At 40.6% G+C, this 24932-nt stretch overlaps 5 protein-coding genes across 5 annotated transcripts; 2 read left to right on the top strand and 3 right to left on the bottom strand.

Annotated features, from left to right (window-relative positions):
- Positions 1–34: 34 nt before the first annotated feature.
- LOC115622218 (SUMO-activating enzyme subunit 2) lies at positions 35–2439 on the bottom strand. The gene is made up of 4 exons (XM_030516115.1): positions 2213–2439; positions 2005–2159; positions 1660–1947; positions 35–1604 (listed from the first exon to the last, which is right to left on the bottom strand). The coding sequence occupies exons 1-4, from the start codon at positions 2354–2356 to the stop codon at positions 101–103; spliced, it is 2091 nt and encodes a 696-aa protein (XP_030371975.1). The 5' UTR covers positions 2357–2439; the 3' UTR covers positions 35–100.
- Positions 2440–2620: 181 nt separating this feature from the next.
- LOC115622369 (phosphatidate cytidylyltransferase, photoreceptor-specific) lies at positions 2621–6265 on the top strand. The gene is made up of 8 exons (XM_030516286.1): positions 2621–2883; positions 3856–3980; positions 4150–4246; positions 4322–4498; positions 4565–5053; positions 5115–5246; positions 5306–5440; positions 5503–6265. Exons 1-8 carry the CDS (start codon positions 2779–2781, stop codon positions 5578–5580), a joined length of 1338 nt encoding a protein of 445 aa, XP_030372146.1. The 5' UTR covers positions 2621–2778; the 3' UTR covers positions 5581–6265.
- A 543-nt stretch (positions 6266–6808) lies between these two features.
- LOC115622894 lies at positions 6809–13782 on the bottom strand. Its single transcript, XM_030517009.1, has 8 exons — positions 13560–13782; positions 12570–13497; positions 9777–12315; positions 9566–9696; positions 9161–9262; positions 8094–9103; positions 7144–7749; positions 6809–7046 (listed from the first exon to the last, which is right to left on the bottom strand). The coding sequence occupies exons 1-8, from the start codon at positions 13740–13742 to the stop codon at positions 6918–6920; spliced, it is 5628 nt and encodes a 1875-aa protein (XP_030372869.1). The 5' UTR covers positions 13743–13782; the 3' UTR covers positions 6809–6917.
- A 1043-nt stretch (positions 13783–14825) lies between these two features.
- On the top strand, positions 14826–19521 carry LOC115622728 (helicase POLQ-like). The gene is made up of 8 exons (XM_030516769.1): positions 14826–15652; positions 15707–15885; positions 15940–16213; positions 17071–17276; positions 17335–17937; positions 18262–19131; positions 19192–19326; positions 19397–19521. The coding sequence occupies exons 1-8, from the start codon at positions 14845–14847 to the stop codon at positions 19478–19480; spliced, it is 3159 nt and encodes a 1052-aa protein (XP_030372629.1). The 5' UTR covers positions 14826–14844; the 3' UTR covers positions 19481–19521.
- A 600-nt stretch (positions 19522–20121) lies between these two features.
- Positions 20122–24555, bottom strand: LOC115623045 (nucleolar protein dao-5). Its single transcript, XM_030517221.1, has 11 exons — positions 24489–24555; positions 24072–24250; positions 23447–23544; positions 23264–23378; positions 22856–22989; positions 22322–22792; positions 21532–22252; positions 20746–21315; positions 20630–20712; positions 20282–20524; positions 20122–20207 (listed from the first exon to the last, which is right to left on the bottom strand). Exons 1-10 carry the CDS (start codon positions 24526–24528, stop codon positions 20305–20307), a joined length of 2631 nt encoding a protein of 876 aa, XP_030373081.1. The 5' UTR covers positions 24529–24555; the 3' UTR covers positions 20122–20207; positions 20282–20304.
- Positions 24556–24932: the final 377 nt, after the last annotated feature.

Raw genomic sequence — 24932 nt, 5'->3', positions numbered from 1 at the left:
GTAATTTGTATTAAATTCATATTCAAAAAACAAATTTTGGTGATGCCATGAATATATTAGCGAATGTGTGGTTATTAAACATATAGCCAGAAAAGCGCAATTAATCAATATTGATTATTTCGATTGATCCTGTCCCTTCCGATTTTTCCAGTCGTGATCGCTTGCATTTTGTTGGGCGGGACTCCTCCTCATCGGACGAGTCCAGTATCGTGGTAATCTCATCACTTTCAACCACATCGCTGGGTTTGCGCTTTGTAGCGGTTTTGGGTGGACTTTCAACGGTGAGCTTATCCGTTGCTTCCACAACATCATCCTCAGGATCTTCCAGTATTAAACAATCATCGTCATCGTCGTCTTCTATTTCAGTGGGTCGACTACGTTTCGAAGTTGACGGACCATCATCGCATTTTTCCACTGACTCGCCGTTCCCATTGGCCGCTCGCTTTCTGCTTACCAGTTTCTCGCTAGGCTCTGGCTTTTCCTCTTCTTCCTCCTTGGGCTGCAACTGACTTTTATCGGCAATCACCTCAAACAAGGGATCGTCGCGCTCGGCATCAAAGTGAGATATGATGATACTTAGCTCATAATTTTGGAAAAAGTCGTCACTCTTGAGGATTACACCATCCACAATGTTCATATCACTGAGAAGTTTCTGTTCATTGCATTCTGTTTCACCTTCTTCAGATGAAATAATAATCGATCCAGTACTTTCCAAAGTCACGTCAGGATTAACCATATTCAGAGTTTTGATAAGGACCTCATCGCGGAACTCCTTAATATGGACACGTTTCGTGTCGATGCGCAGCGTTATTGCCGGATCGCTAGCGCAAACGTAGCAGTTGGGATTGGGCTCAGGAAAGAATTTATCCGGCACAAGGAACTGATTGCGCGGATTTAGACGTAGGCGAGCATACACCGCTTTGCATTGGTCAAATTTGCCTTCGAGAACACTGAACGCACGCAACACTGAAATACCCGCCGTGATGGCATTAGTAGTCGCTATAGCTGGTATGATATTGCCAGCCATAGACTTGATCTCGAAACGAGATTTGCGCTCAATATTAAAGATGTGTGATCGAACATTGGCACATGCGGCCACAAAATCCATGGCAGCTTGATCGTCTTTGTCCCAGACAAGACTATCGTTATTGTCCAGTTTAAGAAAATCATTGCTTAATTGCCTCAGCGAGTTGGAGAAGATTTGTGCGCACTCCTCCACTGACCAAACTTTGTGGAATTGACGTGCAAATTCCGGTAGAGAATCACCGTCGGGTATGCCTTTGGGTAACAATGTGTCCCATTGCACAGGTACAGGTGCTTTGCGAGATTTCCACAGGTTTGACATGCGCAATAAGTAATTGATGTCCTCAAAGAAGAACTTGTTGAACAGCTTACTCGCATCGTAATTGCAGTCCTTGGCCCATTGGCGCGTATTGATGCGCACCACGTTGCCATTTGCCGATTCCGATGCAGATTTTTCCTTACCATCACCAGCCCCATCCCCAGCAGGAATTTCGGTGCCTTCAGCGTCCCCTTCCTGAGCCTCTGGATCAGCGGCATCAGGTGAAATGTCCTCATCCTCAACAGACTCTCCGAACAATTGGCTAAAATAATGCAAAATAAATAATAACCTCTCATCATGCGCCGTATACTACTTACTTAAACAAATGCTTGGCCCAGACGATGCAATGTATTGGCTCTGACGGAGTGTTCCTTATGGTGCAGCCTGGAAAGGTGCGTTGTTTGGCCTTCGGTGTGCACTCGTAGCATTGAGTCAAGCCTCGTTTGATGAGCTCCACCTGACCGTTGTAGCCGGAGGTGCCACTCTCAATCAGTGGAACGTCAGCATTTAGACACATGCGATTGACATGATTCCTCGCTGCTCGATTGTCCAGAGCACTTAGCACAACATCGAATTTCTTGAAGAAATTGACGCCATAGTCGGTGCTGCAATGGATATATATATTGTTAATGAAAATTTAATGGTGATAAAATCCTCCGCACCTTGTCACACTGTCATGATAGGCGGTAATCTTTGCATCTGGATTAAAGCTAAGAGCGCTCTCACGCGCGACTTTTGCTTTCGACTTTCCCACATGCTCGCGATGAAACAGAAATTGCCGGTTGAGGTTGCTCAAATCAATTGTATCCAAATCAATCTAATTGTAAGATAAATTTGTAAATAATAATATTTATATACCGGTCTACTTACAATTTCAATATTAACAAATCCGCTAAGCACAAGGTTTTTTAGCACCTCACAGCCTATGCCGCCCGCACCAACAACCAAAACTTTGGAGTTCTTAACCAACTCTTGCAAATGTTCTGGTAAAACACCATCGATTGCTGCCGCCATTCTTGCACGTGTTTTAAATTATAGCAATGAAAAGTGTGTTTTAAAATTTACACAAAAATGCCGAGACCAGACGGTTTTGCAAAATGACGCCGGCTATTATTCACACATGCATACATACATGAAGATTCGCACAGTGTTGAAAAGTGAAGTGTGAAAGTGTTTGAAAACTCTGCTGTGTCTAATTGGGAGCAAAGCTGCCAGATAGAACACTTGCAGCAAGCAGTAAGAACTAAAAAATGTCAAACGCTAAAATTCAGTCGAATAATATGAAATAGAGAAAAAGCAAAGAGTAATTAGTCGCCGAACGCAACGTACGGGGCGAATATTTATTGTTTGGACAAAGTGTTCCTGTGCACTGCATATTTTACGCTTGAAATAAATTAATAGTTAAATATTTAGTGCAACTGAATTAAAACACAGAAATGGCCGAGGTGCGACGAAGAAAGCCAGAAAACGAGGATGAAGAGGATGCTGAGGCCAAAAGTGCAGCTGAGAAACGAAATTCTGCAGCTGATTCTTCAGATCATGTAAGTAACAAAGTGCGTAAGTACAATGTAATATATGTAGCGAAGCGTAATTAATGCGAACACAACAACATTGGATATCCTATGTGGGGCATGCGAATTTTTTCTCCATAATTTGCATAATTCATTCGAGCGCAAAAGAAAATTCCAAATGTATCTATACTCAGTATGTTTTTGTTATTCTCTGACGCACAAGCAGGTGGTAAAAGCTAACGAGAGAAATAGAGAGAGAGGGTGCAGACTGAAAAACCAATAACAAACACAATGCATACACAATTCTAACAACGCCACTCTACAACAACAACGATAGCAACAGCAATAACAAGAAGAAGAACAAAGGCAATTGCTGCAATATAGCACCAGCGGGCGATACTATTTCAAGCAAATCCAATTAAGCACCTATGACGGAAGCGAGCGCGAAGCAAGGGGGCGGGCAACTAGCCACCCCACTACTCAACAACCCCAACAATATTTTCTTAGCGGAAATGCAAATCTGGACAACAGATGTCTGCTATCTACCCTAGCCCTATGTCCGGCTAAATGCTCAAGTCTGCCCGATAAGCTAGCATCGCCTATAAGCCAAACCGTATTGCTTTTTTTAATTTGTTATCAGAACAAAATTTGTCAACAAACTTACCACGCCACCTTCTACAACAACAGTTTGCCAATATTATACAGACATACACATGTGTGTGTGAATGATTAGGTTTGTGACTGTGTCTGAGTATGGATAAAAAGTTAACTGTTTCATATCTAGCAGGTTCGTATACATATGTACATATGTATGTCAAGAGTCACTTGGACTTTAAACTTTTGTGCTTTGGTTTATCGCATATTAAGGATGCCGCCAACTTTATTTGTCTTCTTTAATACGTACGTGTACTTTCGAGGCACTCAACTAGTTAGATAGGCCGCACTATTTCTGATTAGACATGGCCAACATTATTGTAAATAACTACAACAATTTATTAACAGATTGACTCGGAGGAGGAAAAAATACCCGAGGAAAAGATTGTCGATGAGCTGTCCAAGAATTTGCCACAAGGTACAGATAAAACGCCAGAGATATTGGACTCGGCGCTAAAGGATTTGCCTGACAGGTATACATGCAAATAAATACATTCTCGCTTTATTGCGCACACATATGTATGTATTTGTTCATATATATACATATGTATATGTACATATCATTATAAATAAATATGTTGAAGGCAGCTGCGCACATATTGATTTAGCATATTGGTAATGCTTTGTATACATTTCTTGCAGATGGAAGAATTGGGTCATTCGCGGTATATTCACATGGATAATGATTTGTGGCTTTGGATTGATCATCTATGGCGGTCCATTGGCTCTTATGATTACGGTATTTATGGCATTGGCATCTTAAAGCCATACTCCAATGCGAAGCATTGTTCACGCTAGCTCATTTTTCTTGCAGACTCTGTTGGTGCAAGTGAAATGCTTTCAGGAGATTATCTCTATTGGCTATCAAGTGTATCGCATACATGGCCTGCCCTGGTTTCGCAGTCTCTCCTGGTACTTCCTACTGACCTCCAATTATTTCTTCTATGGCGAGAATCTGGTTGACTATTTTGGTGTCGTCATTAATCGTGTGGTAAGTTTAAAACTCAGAGGGTTATTCTTGTAAAGTAATTCTAATGTATATGATATGATTTTGCAGGAATATCTAAAGTTTTTGGTAACCTATCATCGTTTCCTATCGTTTGCCCTGTACATCGTTGGCTTCGTTTGGTTCGTACTTTCACTGGTGAAGAAATACTACATAAAGCAGTTCAGTCTATTCGCTTGGACACACGTCTCACTGTTAATTGTCGTCACACAGAGCTATCTAATTATACAGAACATATTCGAGGGCCTTATATGGTTCATTGTGCCCGTGTCTATGATTGTGTGCAATGATGTCATGGCTTATGTGTTTGGCTTCTTCTTTGGCCGCACACCACTCATTAAATTGAGCCCAAAGAAAACTTGGGAGGGCTTTATTGGTGGTGGGTTTGCCACCGTTGTCTTTGGCATCCTTTTTTCCGTCGTATTGGGCAACTATGAGTACTTCATATGCCCAATACAATATTCCGAGGAGCTCGGACGCATGACAATGAGCTGTGTGCCTAGCTATTTGTTTACGCCCCAGGAGTACAACTTGACATTGGTAAATATAAGATCACTATATAAATAATTTCAATCTTTAAATTTAAGGAGCTCACTTTCAGTTTGGTATTGGCAAGACTTTGAATATAATTCCTTTCGTTTGGCATTCGATATCATTGAGTCTGTTCAGCTCTATAATTGGACCGTTTGGCGGATTCTTTGCATCTGGATTCAAGCGTGCATTTAAGATAAAGGTACATCACAAATCCATCTATTATTTCGTTCATTAATTTGATAACTTCAATTCATTCAGGACTTTGGTGACATGATACCTGGCCATGGTGGCATAATGGATCGTTTCGATTGCCAATTTTTAATGGCCACTTTTGTTAATGTTTACATCTCAAGCTTCATTAGAACTCCATCGCCTGCAAAGCTCTTGACGCAGGTACGTTCTATATTCACCTTATATAGGCACTACCAAATACTACAACTTTCTTTTTCATACAGATTTATAATCTTAAACCAGATCAACAATACCAAATCTATCAGTCATTAAAGGACTCATTTGGCGATGTTATAAACTAAACAATGTCCGCCATTTATGAAACTAAAACCAACAAATGTTTTCTTTAGTCGTATTCTATAAAATGAAAATTTGTACTTGCGTACACACACACCTGCATATGCATACGAGAGCGTATTCGCATTATATTCGTTAACTTTATGTTAAAATCTATATACGACCTACTATATAGTTTTAATTGAGCATAATTTTTGTTATGTTTTTAGTTTTAATTTAGATCCGTTGTTATACTTTGTACAATTTTAGTTTATTATTATTATTGTAGCATTTTATTTCGATTATTGCATTAATTATAATGCGAACGGTTCTATAGTGCAATCCGTTTCACCGGTGATTTGTTGTTAAGCGATTCCATTAATTTTACTGAACATGCGATTTCGAGATTGACTACCAAATTTGATTAAAACAATATCGAACAGGGCAGATCCTTTTGCCTATGAAAAAAAAGAAACAACAAACAAACAAACAAACAAAAATCAATGAATTTATTTGTGTGTTGTTAGTAAATTTACGTATTCTAGTAATAGAGAGCTATGTACTCGGGCATGAGAGGCAAGAAACCGAAATGTTTTAGTAATTAGGAAAATGCGCATTTTTTTGTTTTGTTTTTGGAGTATACGACTTAAAGACTTTTTAGATTTTCTGTTATTCAATTAAATAATTTATTAGTGCAATATTCAACGTAAACCTGTCATATACTATTTTTTTTTGGATAGCGCAGCGCAGTGTATATTTCTTATACATATTGAGTACCAAAAATACGTATGCTCTATTATTTATTTATTTTTACATACATTAATTTGTATGAATTGTGTTCCTTGGGAGAAATACAAGTTATTTTATAAATTTTGGTATGCATTTCAACGAGTTTTGGCGGAAGTGTTGAGAAACTAAACATTGAACAGTTATAAGCTTATAATGCTGTTATTATATTTACGAATCCAACATTCACTTTTGCACATAACATTTATTAATGTTTATGCAATTATAAAATATAGTTAATTTCATTTCAATGTAGGTATAGCTGTCCGTATTTTATTATATGTAAGTGTACAGAACAATTCAAAGTTAGAATCTCACAAATTTCTATTGATGTTAAACAGAAATGCAAGCAGTAATGTGTATGTAAACTATAAAATAAACAAAAATGGTTCATATATGTAATTCCAATAGCATATTCGTATTTTTTCTAGACAAATTCTTATTTTAAGACCAAAAAAAAAAAAAAAAAATGTTTAAAGCCATTTATTCATTTATCGGTCCACGAAACTCTTCGTGTCTTATCATACATATTATTATAAGAAATGTACAACTATTTCAATCTTTAACACCTGTGGCACTATGATTCCTTCTTAAGAAGCAGTTTTGATATTAAACTATCCAATGGCCCGTTTTCCCTGTTTTCAATTGAAAAGAAAATGTTCCTTTCACGCGCATTTGTGATTAAATGACGCCACATTTCCACACCCTGCAAAAGAATGTAGATTATTCATATTGTAATTAAATAGATTCAAAGCCTTATGTGAACTTTTTTCTATTACAGGCAGGTAAATTGTCAAACCTACCTCGAGATCTTTAAAATTTCCGCAAATTATTAGGGCACGACGCGGTCGTGTTATAGCCACATTAAGTCGCTGATAGGACGATAAAAAGCCGACACCCCGCGTGCGAGCATTCGAAATTATTACCACATCGCGCTGCAATCCTTGGTAAGCATCGATCGTATTCGGCGACACATTAAGCTCTTGCGGAATGCTGCGTCTTAAAGCCATGCAGTGCTTTGTATATGGGGTAATAACCCCATATTTGTAGCGATTTGTCGGCATTACTTTATTTAATGCAACCAATAGATTCGCCACAAATTCTGCCTCGTCGTCATTTTGTATGCTGCGACTCGTTGAGCAACTTGCGTCGCTGGTATAGCTTAAATTAATGACACAGTAAGGTATAATCGGCGCAGTAAAAGAAGTTGTGCATTCAGCATTGATGAGCTCGTTTTCATAAAAGTACTGGTTCGGCCATTTGCAAATTTCCGGATGCATTCGATACTGCGTGCTCAACTTAAAGATGTTTGTCAGCTTCGCCGAATAGGAGGGTTTGTCTAAATTCGTCAGCAAACTCCTCTGAATGCGGGAAAACATTGAATTGGCTAATCCAAGGTTTGCTGCTTTCTGAAAAAATTAATTAACAAAAATGATTGCATATAGGTATATTATCATTCCTGTTATGGTAGCTTTATAAAATAATGAGCCTATAAATGGTTTGTAATTAATTGACTCTTCATATGGTGCTCATATAAACGGACACGGACAGGTCGCCTACATGCTAATCATATTATGAATCTACAACATGGAGTCTGTCACATATTCTTTTGCCTAGCAGATACATTTGGCGTTTGCATTACATATGTATCATTTCACCTTTAGTGTGCCATAATATGAAATGAAAAAAAATCGTTCGTGAATACAAAATCGCCCACGCACTCAGATCTATATATCTCTACCACAAAACCAACCTGTGAAAGCACCGTTGCGGGCAACTGTTGGGTATCACCCACCAAAACCAATCCGTGAACACGAAAACGGGCGCATGGTAAAAGAGTCCACGGTTCTGTGCACTGTGTGGCCTCGTCAATAATGCATATATCGAAGTAGTCGATGAAGTTGGCCAACTTAACGCAGCTCGATAGTGTGGTGCATATGATGTTTGCACGTTGTATGTACTTGATCGAGAGCTGGTGCTCCTCCCGGGGCGTTAAAGGTGTATCTAGCAAGTCGTTTAGTTGTCGCAGCTTTCGCTCCATCTCCTCCAGTTGCTGCTGCAGAGATGTGCCGGGCAATACACGTGGACGCATCTCGGCTATTTCCTTCTCCAGATGCTGCTGTTGTTGCTTAATATTTTCCATATTTTCGGAAGACAGACGTTGCGATTTGTTCGCACGCTCACGCGCTAAATAACTTTGCAGCGAAACAGAACGTACCTTGGGCAGCATCTTCTCGTAAACTCCGAAGCGCAAGAGCTCAAAATGGTCGTGAGTCATGCGATCGTGTGCATTTTTGAGATATTCAGTTATGTTGTCCACTGCTGTGTTACTCTGAGCACAAATTAGAATCTTACGATCACATATGTGCGTTGAAGTGCCATACATGCATTGTAGGCTGAGATTAGAGATAACATAGGATTTGCCTGTTCCCGGCGGGCCTTGGATAAGTGTAATACTGGGCGTTACATCGTCCACCAGTCGATGATAGGTACGCAGACAAATGTCCATTTGCTGCGGATTTAGCCTAAATCCTTTGTACGACGACTTTTTAAGTTTCTGCATGGGCGCCGATACATTCTCGCTTGGCTTCAAGATCTTGCGGAATAGCTGTGAGTGTCCAATATGATAGACAGCATTTATTGCACCCAGTTCGACGCGTATGTTGTCCACCACTGGTCGCAATACAACTTTCTTCAAATCGTTTAAATTTTCTACACTGAAGTCCTTTTGCAGTACTTGAAACGTAAACTCCCAAACTTTCCCTGCAAAAATTGAATATTTTTAATTAGACTGTCTAATCGAAATTTAGTATTACTTACTGCTGCTGCGCTGTAATTTATATAAGGAAGCAAACGTTTCTTTAGTCCCATCCACAGTGCTCAGCGTATACAAATCAAACTTTTGTAATTCGGGCATTTCATCTACACAAAGAGATTGATTGTGAAAATGTATATAAAGCCAATAAAGAAGAAAACACTTTTAGTTAATATAAATATGTAAAGTAAGGAAGAGATCTAGATAGTTATATCGACTCGTCTTGTCATACTGATCAAGAATATACATACATATATGTACTTCTATGTGGTACATATATTCACACTAAATTAGTACAACATTTTACCCTTTGGGCGCAGGCAATAAAAATCTTTCCCTGAATATACTCATATTTTGCATTTGCATAATTATCACTAATACTTGGCAAAAGGATATGGAGAAAAACTTACATTTGGTTACCAGGAAAAGGCGGTCTCTTTCTTTATAGAAATTCTCAAGTGTAACTTGTTTAGTTTTTGCAATTTTATAACCACGTTCAATAGTGCTTATAAGTTCAAGCAACATTAAAGGTACAAGAGTGCTGTGAATACGAATGATAAGTATATACATACATATGCACATATAGCTGTCAAATAGTGGCCAAGCACAATGAAAACTTACTTCTTGTACTGTTTATAATCCTTAAACTCGTGCGGAATGGGCAAAAGCACTTCCGATTCGGCTACAGCATCGACACTGCGCAACTGCAACCAACGGTTGCTCCAACGTAATATGTCCCCAATAATGTAATCGGTGTGGTCCAATATCTTGTTTTTTTGCAGCGCCCATTCCCGACGCTCAGCATAGGTCGATAGTGTTGTTTTTCTCGTGTCCTTTCGAGTTTGAACTTTGGAATTGGCTCCTTTTACACGTTCGATTTCATGGTATATGACTTTGTCACTGAAGCGCACTTTTTTAAATTTTTTGTTTAGCTCCTTGCGTAACTCGAACTCCCTCTCCATTTCAGCAAACGTGACTCGATTACAGGTACGTTGATTGCGTGCCGTCTCCGCCTCCCTGCGTTCTCGCGGACGATTGGAATGTGTGGTTGATTCCAAATATTTATCAGCGGCTTTCAGTTGCTGAGAGAACGATTCTCCTTTCAAATTCTGTTTTGTTGGTAAAGTGGGGACTGGAGTCTTGTCATTCTCATTTAATTTACGCGTCTTTGCTGGCGGTTGAGCAGCAATGGCTTCAGTTAGGAAAGCACCACGATTTGAAGTGCTGCTCTTCGTTCGCACGGTGGAGTGCTTCCTTTTTTTGTCGGAAGAAACTTCCGGAACTTTCTCTTTTACTGAGATTTTTTTCAGTTCTTCCTTTCTTTTTTCCCTAATAATAGCATTTTCCTTTTTTTTAGTTGAGGGTTTAGTAAGCCATTTAGCTGTCATATACGCTGCACGGTCCACAAAACGCTGTCTTTCCAGAACTTTTTGCTTTTGCTCATCTGCCTTACTCATAGCTGACACACCTCTCAAATGGCCTCTGTGTTTTGGCAAATGAGGAGCTTCTATTACTTTTGGACCTCTTTCGAAATCGTTATTTGGTGATAGTGTAATGCTGGATTGATCATAACTCTTTTTTGCGGGCATGAAATGGTTGTTTACAATTGATTTCTCTGCTTGAGCTGGAAGTTCAATGCAAATAGTCTTTGCTCGATTCCGCAGTCGAGATGGTAAATGCGGTTTCGTCTTCTCATGTCCTTTGTTTGTTTTTTCGACACTAGATATTTTATTAGGAGTAGTAGCGTCCATAGTCTTTTGTTCTGATGGTGTTATGTTGAACTTTTCAAAATCATTGGAAGTAATTGCGTGGGTTTTTGCAGTTTTATGGAGAAATATTGCTTCGATATCCGATGGAGAAGATAAGGACCTGCTTTTTAATGGGCTTTTGTGCGTCTTACTTGGGCTAACGGTGTGCGGCTTCTCCTTAGAATGCTCCAGCACAGCGTTATCCTCATCCTTACTTATAGTGCTGAGCTTCTGTAATTTGTTTTCGGGAATTTCTTCTTCTAGTTCGAATCTTGACGAAATGGTTTTGCGCCGCGCACAGATTTTGTTGGTCCTATTTGGAGAAATGTTATCCTGTATACCCTTCTGTGGCGTCAATACAGTGCAATCCCTCATACCCTGGTCTCTTACAGATTTTTTGGGAGTTTCTTCTTCGACTTCGGTCGGTGATGAAATGGTCTTGCGTCGAGGACGCATGTTGTACCTTCTAGTAGGGGTGTCATTGCTCAGGATCCCTGAGGATTGCTCCAATACATCGCTCCCGTTAATATCCGCTGGGCAGTGATATCTTAAAACCTTTTCGCCAGTTTCTTCTGATCGGATCCCTTCCTTATCCTCATCCTTACGTGCAGCGTCGAGCTTCTGTAAGTTTTTTTCTGAACTTTTTTCTTCCAGATCGTATTTTGATGAAATTGTCTTCGTCTTATTTGGTGTAATATTGTTTACAATATCCCTTGAGTGCTCTAATATGTTGCTATCCTTAAGACCTTTTGCTTCTTCAAGTTCGGATCTGGTCGAAATGGTTTTCCGCCGCGTACGGACTGCTTTGTTCGTATTTTGAGAAATGTTGTCATGTGTACCCTTGTGTGGCATCACTACAGTGCAATCCTTCATTTCCTGATCTCTTACACCTTTTCTAGGAGTAACTTCTTCAACTTCGGCATTTAATGAAATGGTCTTCCGACGCGAACGTACTTTGTTCGTTCTATTTGGTGTAAAGTTGTTTGCAATATCTCTCGAATTCTTCAAAACGTTGCTATCCTTAAGATCTGCAGCGCACTGATTTAAAACAATTTTTTCGGGAGTTTCTTGTTCAAGTTCGGATCTTGATGATATGGTCTTGCTTCGTGCTCGCATTTTGTAAGTCGTTTTTGGAGTCACTGCATCCGACGTTCCACTGGCCGATGTAGTTTTGGAAATGGTTTTTGGTGTATCACTGCTTAAAGGCGTTTTCTTTAAATGCTCCTGAAAAATTATCTCTTTCTCTGGCGTTAAGAAAATATTGGTCTTTTTTGTAGGTTCGTGAGCTACATGTGTTGATAAAACTTCCTCGTCCTTGTTTTGAGTAAATCGTTCAGCATTGCACTTCTTTAAAATAACCCTGACCTCTCGGAAATTACATTTTGCATTAGCGTGCGCTGTTAAACAATCAGCTGAAAAAAAGAGATTTTAAATTTTAATTTTTTGATATTGTATATAAAAAGCATGTTTATTTCTTTGTCTTTAACCCGATTATAAAATATATATTGACCTTTATTTGTGGGTTGCGGATGCTGCAACCGTGCAATAAGTAAAAATGACTTTAAAAAAGATTTTGTGGTTTATAAAATTTCAGGGAGATAAGGATATATTAACTCGGAACAGATAACTTTTGGTATAGAGGTAAAAGGAAGAAAATAGCATATACCTTGACAAACAGTGCTGGTCTCTTCACTAGAACTCGAACTATCAAGGCGCATCGCCAGGGACTTCAGTCTTGGAGGGTGTAGCGAATCTTCACTGCCCGATTCAATTTCGATGTCCGATGCTTCCATACTATCAGGAAGCTGATAAATTTGGGATAGTTGGTTAACATTCTGCGACAAAAGCTTGGATGACCAGTCCGCAACTTTATCGTCTAGATCTTCGTCATTATCTTCGATTATAATAACATCGTCGTCCTCGATGTTTTCGAAAAATTCGGATCTAATAGTCTCTGGCATGAGGTCATTCATCTCCTCCTTCATCTCTTGGAGCACAGCTTGTGACATTGCAAAGTCCTCATCATAGTCACTATCACTAAGTATAATTTCTTCTTCAACTGGTCCCTTGGTTGGAGGGATTGCATCAGGAGCTTTAACTTCTTCGGCAAGTTCAATAATGTCGCCATCACAAATTTGTTGAGAAATTGGTGTGGATTCCTGGACTGTTGCTTGAAGCTTGTTGAAAACGTATGGATTTAGGTGAATCAATGGATTTAATATAATATCATCCGGCTCTCCAAATATATTGCGTATTTCATCAGTCGTATTTTGCACAATTTCTTGCTTACAATCAGGTAGTTTTGGCATGTGTATAAGGCGATTTTCTCGCGAATCTTGAGCCACTGATACAGGTTCATTTTTGATCACATTAGTCAACCCATCCTCATGTACCACTGGTACATCCTCCTCATCATCGCTACTGAGAATAATAGCGTCTGCGACAAATTTTTTCAAAACAAATACTGCGTATTTGTGCGAAACAGATTGTATTGTGGTAGTTTCCACGCCGAGGGAAATTCTATCACCTTCACGCAGCGGGGTGCCCGTCTCCTCGATCATACTTTCATTAATGAATACGCCATTTAAGGCTTTCTGCAATTAAACAATAGTTCTAAATATACAAATCTGAGAATGGGTATTATTAAAAAACTCACCATTAGATTGACTACAACTACATTGTCGCTGCGTACGTGCAGGTTGACGTGCTCCCGTGACAAGTAATCGTATTTTAAAACATGCCTGCAGGACGAGTGTCTGCCTATTGTGTTGTCCCCGTTTTTGAGGAATATACGAGTCCCAGTCGTAACATGTTCTAAGATCCAGCTTCCACTGTACATTGTTGTAACATCTGCTTTAAGTTTTTAATTTATAAACAAACTAAAATATTACATTTAAACGGTACAAATATTAACAACTTTGTATATCGCTGCGGAAGTAGAAGCAGATACAATAAAAATAACAAAAACACGGCGCGCTTCTGCATTCACCACATACGATTGCGAAGCCATCGATATTATATCGAAAGTTATCAAAATGAATAGCGATATTTTTTATATGAGTTTTTAAATGTACTGTAAATTCATTTTCAATGTTTTGGCAATACTTCGGTGTAGAGTAAAATACCAGCACACATACACACATACATATGTAACAGATGCGCAGTAGTTTTAAATTGAGTTAAATTGATAAATTAAAAGACTATTTAAAATAACTAAAAGTATCTTAAAAAACAATCTTTCTCTAAATTCTATTCTATTTACATATGGTAACTTGTTTTGTTAGAGCTAAAAAGTAATGAGAGTTGAGAATAAATGAGAGATTTGTAATTTGAATTTTATTTATTTAATCGAAACAGCTAAACGGCAAATATCACATATCGCTATCGACATTCCTACAAGTGTATAGTAACATAAACAAACAGCTGTTTGTTGTAGTGTAATATAATATGTACAAAAAAATGAAGCAACAGGCGATTGCGATACTGGCATCCGATGATTGCATGAGTCTCAACTACTTTATCGTACTTTAAAGGTTAAACGCAGCCATTGTATACCAAGCATAAGTCTATAGATACATATACATATATGTACATACATACATATGTATTGAAAAAGGTCGGTAAGTTTAAAATACGAAAGGACATACAAATAATAAGGACATACAAAAATGTTCGATATTAAATTCGAATTGTTTTCTTATGAAATTTTGACGGCAATTAGCACTTTTATGCGTTACTAACGATCCTAACGAAAATTGTAATTACCACCAGTAGAGTGAAATGTTGAATTTTTGAAGTCACAAATTCGTTGCTTGTGGTAGCATCTGGTGGAAATGCGGTATTATCGTTTGCGCCTCCAGTGCTGTAAAACAGTATTTCGCGCTTGCCGCGGGTTTTGATGTCGTTTCCATATGTGCGTTTATGTAAATATAAATAAAACAATGTCAAGAAAGCATATTGACTTGACACCGGATCACCAAACTAATGCGAAGCGTCGCTGCACAATGCCGGAAAGTCTTTCCGAACACCCGCAAATAAATGAGAGTGTTTTTTGGCCAGACAGTGACGCTAGTTTTTTCTCCAATGCCAAGATTGAAGATCTTATATCCGAAGAAAATTCTGCTATAGTTCGTGCACCTTTTTCTAGTCAGACCAGCATCAGCACCAATTTTCAAGAAAGCGATTCGGATGACGGTTTATTCGGCGAAATTTCGCTGCCATCTACAAACAACAACACACAGGCACATGATTATATTGCTGATAATGGTAGTACCATCAGCATCTCAGTCATTCCATCTGACATGGAGGACCTTGATAAAGATAATACACTTTTTGCCGAAATTAATTTGAAGGACTTGTCTGTTCAAGAAAAGGAGGACATATTTCATGACGTCGACGAACGAAGCGAACCAATTTTGCAGAACACTCAACGCTTTCTGGACGATGTTGCCTTTCAAGTTCCCAAGACTCCGGAAAAGTTAGCAATGCCAGAAATAATAGACGAATCGCTCATTTCTAAATCCATAATCGAAGGTATTGTAATGGGCACTCAGTATGAAACCTATGAGGAACTGAAAAATCAGTCCATGCTGAAAAAGGAACTAGCCACACTCGACGAGATTGATTGGGTGACACAAGCGTTTACCGCACCAGAAGTCGACATATTTCCCAGTAAGGGTAACTTTTATGGACTGCCGGACAGGATCAAGAAATTGATATTTCAGCACAAGGGAGTACAAAGCTTGTACGGTAGGTTACCTAATGTAAAATGGGAATCCCTTCTAAGAGCCTTTTTTTTAACAGAGTGGCAAGACGAGTGTCTTAACTTGCCAGCAATTTGCAAGCGAAAGAATCTGATTTACGCACTGCCCACCAGTGGTGGAAAGACCTTGGTTGCCGAGATTTTAATGTTGCGTGAACTGTTGTGCAGGGAGAGGGATGTTCTCTTTATTTTGCCCTATGTGTCGATTGTGCAGGAGAAGGTACATTGATTGCAGGAGTCTTAATATTCAGTTTAATACCAGGATGCTCTTTAGGTCAGTGCCATGTCACCATTTGCGATTGCGCTCGATTTTATTGTGGATGAGTATACTGCAGGAAAGGGAAAATGTCCGCCGATGGCAAGACGCAAGCGCCGTAGTCTTTTTGTAGCTTCAATTGAAAAGGGAGCCGTACTGATGGACAGTCTCATTGAGGCACAGCGTGCACACGAGATTGGCCTAGTCGTCGTGGACGAACTACATTTGATAGGAGAACGTGGCCGAGGAGCAACGCTGGAGGCTCTTCTTACAAAAGTAATGTTTTTGAAAGGTAAGTAAAAATCAGCTCCATTCCCATGTATGGTATATATGTAAATGTATGTATATGCAGGATATTAGATTTAGATTAAAAAAAAAAAATTAATATCTACTCTATCTTATCCATTCTTGTTTTAGATACGATATTTAGGCCCTAAGCGATATGCCTTTATTCTTTTAAATTTGTCGACTATGTATTTATATACGAGTAAGTTAAACTTCAAAGAATCGGAGTGAATGCAATTTTCTGATATATGAGTATATCTACAAAATTGTTAACTGCAATGACGTCAATTCGCTTTTACTATATTTACACAGTTTTGCCGATGCAGCTTATTAAGTTCACCATAAAGTTTCTTAAACTTCAAAACATCAGATGACTTAAGAGTTTAATGACCGCGAATGTTTATGCAAAAGGTGCGATAATTGTACTCGTATATAAAATTTGCTGACCTCACTATGTTAAAGTGGAATGTGTTTCAAATGCGTTGTTGGGAGGAAGATTTGACGTTGTTAGTGGAAGTTTGGAATGTTTCAAAGCCCACTGTTTAGTTAGCCTAACAAATGGCTTTAATTTTATTTGTAGTGAAAATGAGACTAAGAGGACAAGAGTGTTCTTTTTGTTCTGATTTGTTTAACGAAAGTTGTTCGCTTAGATCTACATATCTCATTATCTTATATCGCTGGGCTATACTATAGTATAGTATAATCTAAAAGGCAACCTTATGATTTATTTTATTGAATTCGTTATGTCCGTTACGTGTAACCCTGTTGTTAGTCGATAATACATATACATTAAATCAACTAATATATTTGGCATTCAAAGAATTTTAAATATATATTCATACTACATATATGTATATATTTTAGCAAACATACAAATTGTGGGCATGAGCGCCACCATTGGAAATTTAAATGAAATTTCTGCCTTTCTTAATGCTGATGTGTATACTCGCGGCTTTAGACCAGTTGAGCTTAAGGAGTATATTAAATGTGGTCTAGATCTGTTGGAAATAAACTCAGCCGGTCATACGCTGGAGGAGATTTTCGTGCATAAACGGAGTGTTAATTACAATGTAATAAATTTTATTTTTGTATGGATATTTTGATTATTGAAACTAATTGCAATTATAGTATAGTGCGGCTGTAGCTCGCGCAGATCCCGATCATCTGGCCGGCCTCGTAACCGAATGCGCTCCTGAGCATTGCTGTCTTGTTTTTTGCTCATCGCGCAAGAATTGTGAAAATGTGGCGTTGTTGTTAAGTCGCATAGTGCCTCGAACTAAATTCCTCGAGCATCGAAAGAACGAGAAAGCTGACCTCATGGATGCCTTGGATAAAATTTGTGGTATTCTTAGTCCAGTTTTGGCCAAGACCTTGCCTTATGGCATTGCATACCATCATTCCGGGCTCACGACGGACGAGCGCAAGTGCATCGAAATTGCCTATCGGATGGGCATTATCACGGTCATCTGTTGCACCTCAACGCTGGCGGCTGGCGTCAATTTACCCGCCAAACGTGTCATCATACGTGCCCCTTACGTGGGGAGCGAGTTTATGACACTTTGCAAGTACAAACAGATGGTGGGACGTGCAGGCCGCGCTGGCTTGGGAGAGGCGGGCGAAAGCATTTTAATCACACAGAGTCGCGACAATGTGCGCGTGGGCCAGATGCTCTTCTCACCTATGGATAACGCGCTGAGCTCCTTAGACTACCAGGATGCCATTGGTCTGCAGGTGTGTTTGCATTTAAAAATATTACATATTTATGTTATACATAATCAATCACATCAATAGAGATACACACACATACATATAAAGCTCTATAGTTCTCCAGCCGTCTAGTTTTCCCTCCTCATAGATTAATGCATATATACAGAATATCTATTTCCATTTTTCAAAATTATGAATGGAAATATTTTTATTAATATAATTAAATCCGGTTATGTGCAAATGCGTGTCTTTTTCCCCTTTTCCATAATTTACAATTCATTTCCTTGATTTATTTATTCATGTCAATCATTGTAACTAAATTAATAATTTATTTGTTTTCCCTGCTAGGCACTTATTCTTAGCGTTATTGGCATGGATTTGGCTAACTGCCGTCGTGATCTAACACGCTTGGTTCACAGCACTTTGCTATCTGTGCAGGCCGCTTCACTGGGCGTGGATATCGATAGTCTGGTGTTACGTATTGTGCGGGAAATGTTTAAAAACAAAGTGCTGCAGTTGAGTGAAGGATCAACGAATTGCTCGGACATTATCACAACACAGGATGTCAATCAGAACAACAGAGAGGCGGCGACAGATCGAAGGCTGTTTATTGGCCAGACCACGCGTTTCCAGTTGACCAGCATCGGAAGGGCGGCTTTTAAGGCTGGCATCGATTACAAGCGAGCCTTCTCCATACAAAAGGAGCTGAAGCAGGCACAACAACAACTCATACTCAGCAATTACGCACACCTCATATATCTCATTATAAGTTTTAATTCAAATGAGCGTGGAGACGAGCTTTTTTCAGCCGATGCAGACATTCTTTTCCGCTGCTACACTGCTCTTCCACCTCAGACACAGTCGCTGTTCCGACTGTTGGGCTTCAATGAAGCTCATGCCGTTAAGTTGGCTAAAACATTATCAGTGCAGGGACCATTGGTATTGCAATTGAATCGGCTCTATAAGGTGCTCATACTAATGGATATTCTCGACATTGTTCCACTACCCAATGTGGCAAAAAAGTTCAATGTGGAGCGTGGCACGTTGCAACTGCTAATCAATCAGTCTATAGCTGCAGCCAGCGCCATTGTGCGACTGTGTGAGCAAATGGAAGAGTTCTGGTGCTACAAACCGCTTTTTGAGCGTATCAATGCAAAAATGGATCGTTGCGGTACCCTGGAATTGGAACCACTCTTAGAGTTGCCCGCCGTTAAAATGGTAAGGATTTTGATCCAGTAACGAATAGCCCAGCCATTCATTTACTGATTTCTTTTCCAGAATCGCGCCAAACAGTTGTACACAGCGGGCTATAAAACCATTGAGGATATAGCCAAGACACGTCCCATGACCCTCGTTAAATCCGTACAGCACATGTCGCTGAAAGTTGCCAAAGAAATGATATCTGCAGCAAAGGTGAAAATTCGATTACATTCATAGAATTTTTTAATTTTCCACTACCTTTGCTCTTTTTTTTTCTTAATAGATTATTTTAATGAAAAAGCTGGATCACTTGGAAGAGGAAACTAAGGCTTTAAAAGTGTGTCTGCATGGGGACGGAAATGCTTAATATATACATAGAATATAATAAACAAAGTGAGTTGGGCTTTACATACTCGTAGTTTTATTTGTTGACATATGTAGCTTAAATTTTAAATTTGCATAATTTGCATTTTAAGTCCTAAGCACGCACACAAAATTGCAAACTTATTTCTTAATTGTTTTGTTTTATTATGTTGTTTTTCAATATGTTTGTATATATGTAAGTATAGTATGTATGTTTACCTATTATTTATACATTTATACTTAAGTGTTAATAGTTTGGATAATGGTGTAGAGAGGAGCAGGAAGGGGAGTTAGACATTATACTACATGCTACATAAAATTAGCAGACAAATAAAAGTTTTTTGTCTCGGCTACTATCACGATAATTGAGTATTATACATGTACAAATGTAAGAGCTATAAGTAGGTTTACAAAATGTTTGGGGATATACCTAGACTACACAAAAGTGGAAATATTTCTGATGCTGGTCGATTTTAATTGCATATTTATTTCTGCAATTGTGATAAAGATTTTAAAAAGATGTACAATTAAAATCATCCTCAGAAAATAATTAATATTTTGTATCGGACCATATTTCCAATCGCATCTCCTTGAATTGGGTGTATTTTAAATTAAATTGCTGCGGATAAACGACTAAAAGAGCGCCAGCGACAGGGCAGTGAAAGGGGAGAAAATTCATCGAATTCTCGATGTTCCAAAGTTTTTGTTGAAATTATTTACAGCTGGAGAAACTGTAAAAACATAGAACGGAAAATGGGCAGCTGAGAATAGTCAGAGATGATAGAAAATAGAGCGAATGTCTTACCGTTTTTCACAGACTTGTACCGACTAATATGTAAAGTCATCGTAAAAGTGCTGAGCGATTCGAGCGCTCACCTGGCTGCCGGCTCCTCTGGCAGCACTGTATTCGTGTCGGTTCGAGCGCGCGACCTGCGCCGGGACAATAGCCCGCCGGCGTATATCTGTCGAGGAGAAATATGAATCACTATGGTAGTTCGGTGGCTCTGGTGGCGGTGCAGAAGCTGATGCGGATGCAGATTGAGATGCGCTTGATGATTGTGAAGCGGCAGAAGCGACGGAATGGGATGGCTGCTGCTGTTGCTGCTGATGTTGATAGTGACTATGATGGATTTGTGGCTGATAGGCTGAAGGCAGATGCGCCTGTTGATAGTTATTATGAGCGAATGGATTGAATGCGGAGGCTGCGGATGAGGGCGCGTGCTGCTGCTGCTGCTGCTGTAATGCTGGCGAGGCTGCATACGCACTTGCATAGGGGCGACTATAGCTTTGAAGCTGATGCTGATGCTGATGTTGGGGCGTAAGCGGTTTAAGCGTGGGATCTAGCGCGTCATTGAGCGTGACATCGTAGTCATTCTCGTAGAGCTCGTCCAGATTCACTTTGGGCTGTGGCGGCTCGGGCCGCTTCTGCGTCGAAACGGTGGGCAGAGCGCTGCGTGGTGGCAATGTGGTGCGCGGTGGCGTAGGCGAAGGAGGTGAGGGCGGTGCCGGCACACGCTGATCACTAAAGTCTTCATAGCTGCCCGCATCACGAAGCAAAGGTGCACCATGCTCGAGCAGACGCACCCCCGAAATGGTTGAACCCATGTCGATGGGTGTACTGTCGGTGGTGCGTGTCCGACTGTCGATCAGCGGTCTTAGTGCCACGCCCACCGGCTGCAAACCACGCGGCAAATAGGGACTGCCGCCACGCGAGGGCAAGAATGGACGTTTCACAACACGTACCGATGCAGTTCGCCCGGCAGCTGTGAGCGTCTTTGGTGGTGCCGCTGGGGCCAGGGGCTCTTCATCGGCAGACTCCAGATCCGATTCTAGTTGTTGCTCTTCTTCGTCAATATCTGGTTCTGGCGGTGGTGCCGGCGTTGTCCTCGACGTAGGTAGCGCACGTTGGCGCGTGCTTATTGCCAATTTATTGTTGCTGCGTCTTGGCAAGGCATTAAGAGCATTGCCACGCTGGCGTGTCGCTGGCACACGGGACTCATTAGTTGGCTCATCCCCGATATTATGGTCTACGGGATCCACCGATTGGTCCTCCACATCTTCCTCAATAATTGGTTGACGTGGCCGAGGCACAGGCTTGCGCGCGGATGCAACCTTTGGCCGCAGACGCTGGGCTGTGGCTCGTGCTGGAGGAACTCTTTCGTGCTCCTCGTAATCAGGATCAACAAAGTCGAGATCGGGAGCCGGTTTACGAGTACGAACAGCCAGCGGACGTTTGCGTCGCGTCTCATAACGCTCATTGTCGTAATCTTCGTCCTCCAGCAGCACCTGTTTAGAGGTTGCAGGCTTACGTAGTGTGGGTCGAGTAGGTTTTTGATTGCGACGCTTTACAGGCACCTCTTCCAAATCGCTGGGAGCTGCAGTGCGTCTGCGGGCGGTGTTGCGTGCAGGTGGCTGTTCGTAGTCTTCGTCTGGTTGCTGCTGATAGTAATCGTCATCGTCGGCCAAGGATGCAGAAGGAGCTGAAGTTGTGGCTGTAGATTTCTGGACCGGATACTCGTACTTCTTTTTCTCATTGATGGGTACAGGGCGGGCTATGCGAGGTGGTGCACGTGGACGTGAGAAGACAGAGGATGGAGCCGCCTTAGGTGTTATAAATTCTTCCAATGGCTTCGGTGTGGTCTTTATCTTTTGTGGTGCATCCTCTTCGGCAGCTTCCTCCTGATCTACACCATAAGGTCGCTCATAATCGTCCAGCTCGTCGAGGGCCGCAGATGTGGAGGGGGTAGGACGCTTCTCGTTACTGCGGCGTCTGCCGCTTGATCGTCGAGCACTTGTAGAATCGTCGGCGGTATCGTCCACAAGCGGCTTTACTTTGTCTTTGCGCAGTCTCTCTTCAGTAAAGCTGCGACGCTCATCCCCGCCACGTGCTGGTTTTCGGGAACCTGCGGTCTTTCGCCGCTCAGCAGTTGCTCCGGCTTTTCCTGGACGTGCGCGCTGTCGATTTCGACGGTCTTCGTAATCATCGTCGAGATCATCTTCGCCTCGATAACGATTGCGCCCCCCACTGCGTCGTGGCTTCTCCTCGCTGCGCTTATCATCGTATTCATCATCGTAGTCAAGATCCACGGGCTTGCGCTGTCGCGGTCTAGGCTTATGGCGGCGATTCAAGCGTTCCTCATAATAATCGTCATCATATTCCTCCTCGTCGTAGTAGTAATCATCGATGGGTCTGCGATTGTATGGACGTCTCAACGGTCGCCTCGGACGCATCGCACTTCGGCGTGGTGTGGGCGGCGGCTCTGTGGTTGTAGTGCTTGTCGACGTAGTGGTTGTGGCCATGTAGAGTTCATCGTTCCTACGAGAGGCAACAGTTAAAGAGCAATTATTTTGGATCTAATACGGCGCACTGCATCCATACCTATTCCAGTACTTTTGCGAACCCTCGCAGTCCACATCGGATACAAAGTGGCAAATAAAGGTTCGTTGATCAAAAGCCGTGAAGTTTGCGCACAGAAAATCGTGACGTATGCCATAAACGCAATGATGATAGACCTGCAATAATAAAACCCCATGCGATAATCTATTAATGTCTAATGGGCGTATGTGCTGCTCTTTAACGACTCTCTTTTCGGGGGCGAGGGGTGAAGGAAAAATCACGACGGCACACAAAATTTAATTTGAGGTCAAGATCGACACGCAAACAAGTTTGGGTCTGCACGTAAACCGGCGCAAGAGTCGGCAACAAAGAGAAATTACTGCATATGAATTATGGCCACTTCGTCGCTGGTAACCACCAGCATGGTGCGATTGAAGGTCAATCACTTACCTGGCACTTGTACTCGATTGAGGCATAGAAGCCATCGTGCAGACCCTCGCACTTAAAGTGTATATCGTCCTCCGTTGGTACGGTTGACAGGAAGGGATAGCTGGACAAGTTGTATCTGTAGGACAATGAATGCAATTTAGTTGAGTAATCAGGTTGAATTTAATTATAATTCGCATAGCTTACCCCCTCAATTCGCGTGGCAAATTAGGGTCCCATATGTAGTCAATCTGAGGTATACCCGTTAGCTTAGAATCCTTTGTCGAGAGCGTGGAATTCGTAGACTGGAAATTTAGATAAAATTTTGGGCAATGAACCGTTTGTGCTTAGTACAGGTTTTCTTCAGGTCTAAAATATACATGTAGCTTAAGCTCGATTCTATTTTTCTATTATTCTGTAGACGAGATTAGAAACTGATATTTTAATGGTGAGGAATTTAACATCTGCATTTCTGCTTAAAACTTGATAATTAACTTAAAAATTATGCAGGGTATGAACCCTTGATTGCTTAGATTATTTATTTCAAACATTTTCTTTTTATAAGAGTACTTCTGATCTGATGTACGAGAAGTCTCGCAAAAGAATCCTCTTTTTATTTTTTAAAACCCGACTCTTTTATATCCTGTCAATGAATTTGGTTTTTACAGTTTTTAATTATTCGGGTAGAGGTTATAAATACACATGTGTTGCATTATCTGATCCAGCGAAAATATTAATTTAAATCGACAATAGTTTTGTGGTCAATTGTTTCAACGCTTTCTGGAGTGCTCGAAAGGTTTTTTTTTTTAATCAATAATTAGTTAACACTTACCTTGCCCTCATCAGTATCGTTGCTGGGTTCTCGCGCCTCTTCATCATCGCCTGCCGCTTCGGTGGGTCCTGTTGTGGTGCTTGTTGTTGTTGTGGTCGTGGAGGCAGAATTTTTTGCGATGGAGACTTTCTTGAATGGCAGCGCAGCATCCGTCGAGGCGAGCACACTTAACAGTAGCACTGAAAATATTGATGTAATCACAATTAACTAGTTATGCAACCGGACTGTGTAGTAAGATATTTTAGCCTTTTCCTTTGGCTCCTCTACCGAAGACAACGCCATTACGTCACGGTAGCAGCTATGCCACAATCCGTCGACAATTGTAAGAAAGATATTAAAAAAACAACCAACTACTGCTGGCCGCTTTCAAGACCTTTCTTTCTGGCCTGTGTTGATCTCTTTGTGTGGGTTACTCACCTGTCGCTGCCATAAACAGCCAACTTTTGGCCCTTTTCATGTTGATGGTTTTTCTGCTGTTCGTTTTTCGTTTCTGGCTTCCCTGGAAACAAAGAGATACATCAAACACTTTATTATTATTATGTAAATTCTGAAACACCTCGTAATAAATGCAAGAATTCGCTAATGATAAGACACTCCTTGAAAGCAAATAAAAAGAAGAAGATTTATGGCTGTCTATATACAAGTATATGCCTTGTCTGTTGGAAAAGTCATTGTACTTGTAAATTTTTTGTTCGCCTCTCGCACCGCGCAAAATCCGAACCACCAAGTGGTCATTGAGAATAAGAAATCCGCTTAAAATTTTGGGCACGCGTGCGCCTCAAGGGGCACACATAACTGCACTCACCTCACTTGATTAGCGTTACTCGTGAAGTACAGACAATGGTTTGCTGGTATTGTTGT

This window comes from Scaptodrosophila lebanonensis, unplaced genomic scaffold (assembly GCF_003285725.1).
Source record: "Scaptodrosophila lebanonensis strain 11010-0011.00,11010-0021.00 unplaced genomic scaffold, SlebRS2 tig00000043-arrow-pilon, whole genome shotgun sequence".
Taxonomy (NCBI): Eukaryota; Metazoa; Arthropoda; class Insecta; order Diptera; family Drosophilidae; genus Scaptodrosophila; species Scaptodrosophila lebanonensis.
The sequence above is the reverse complement of the archived record's forward strand: the minus strand, read 5'-3'. Positions and strand labels throughout refer to the sequence as shown.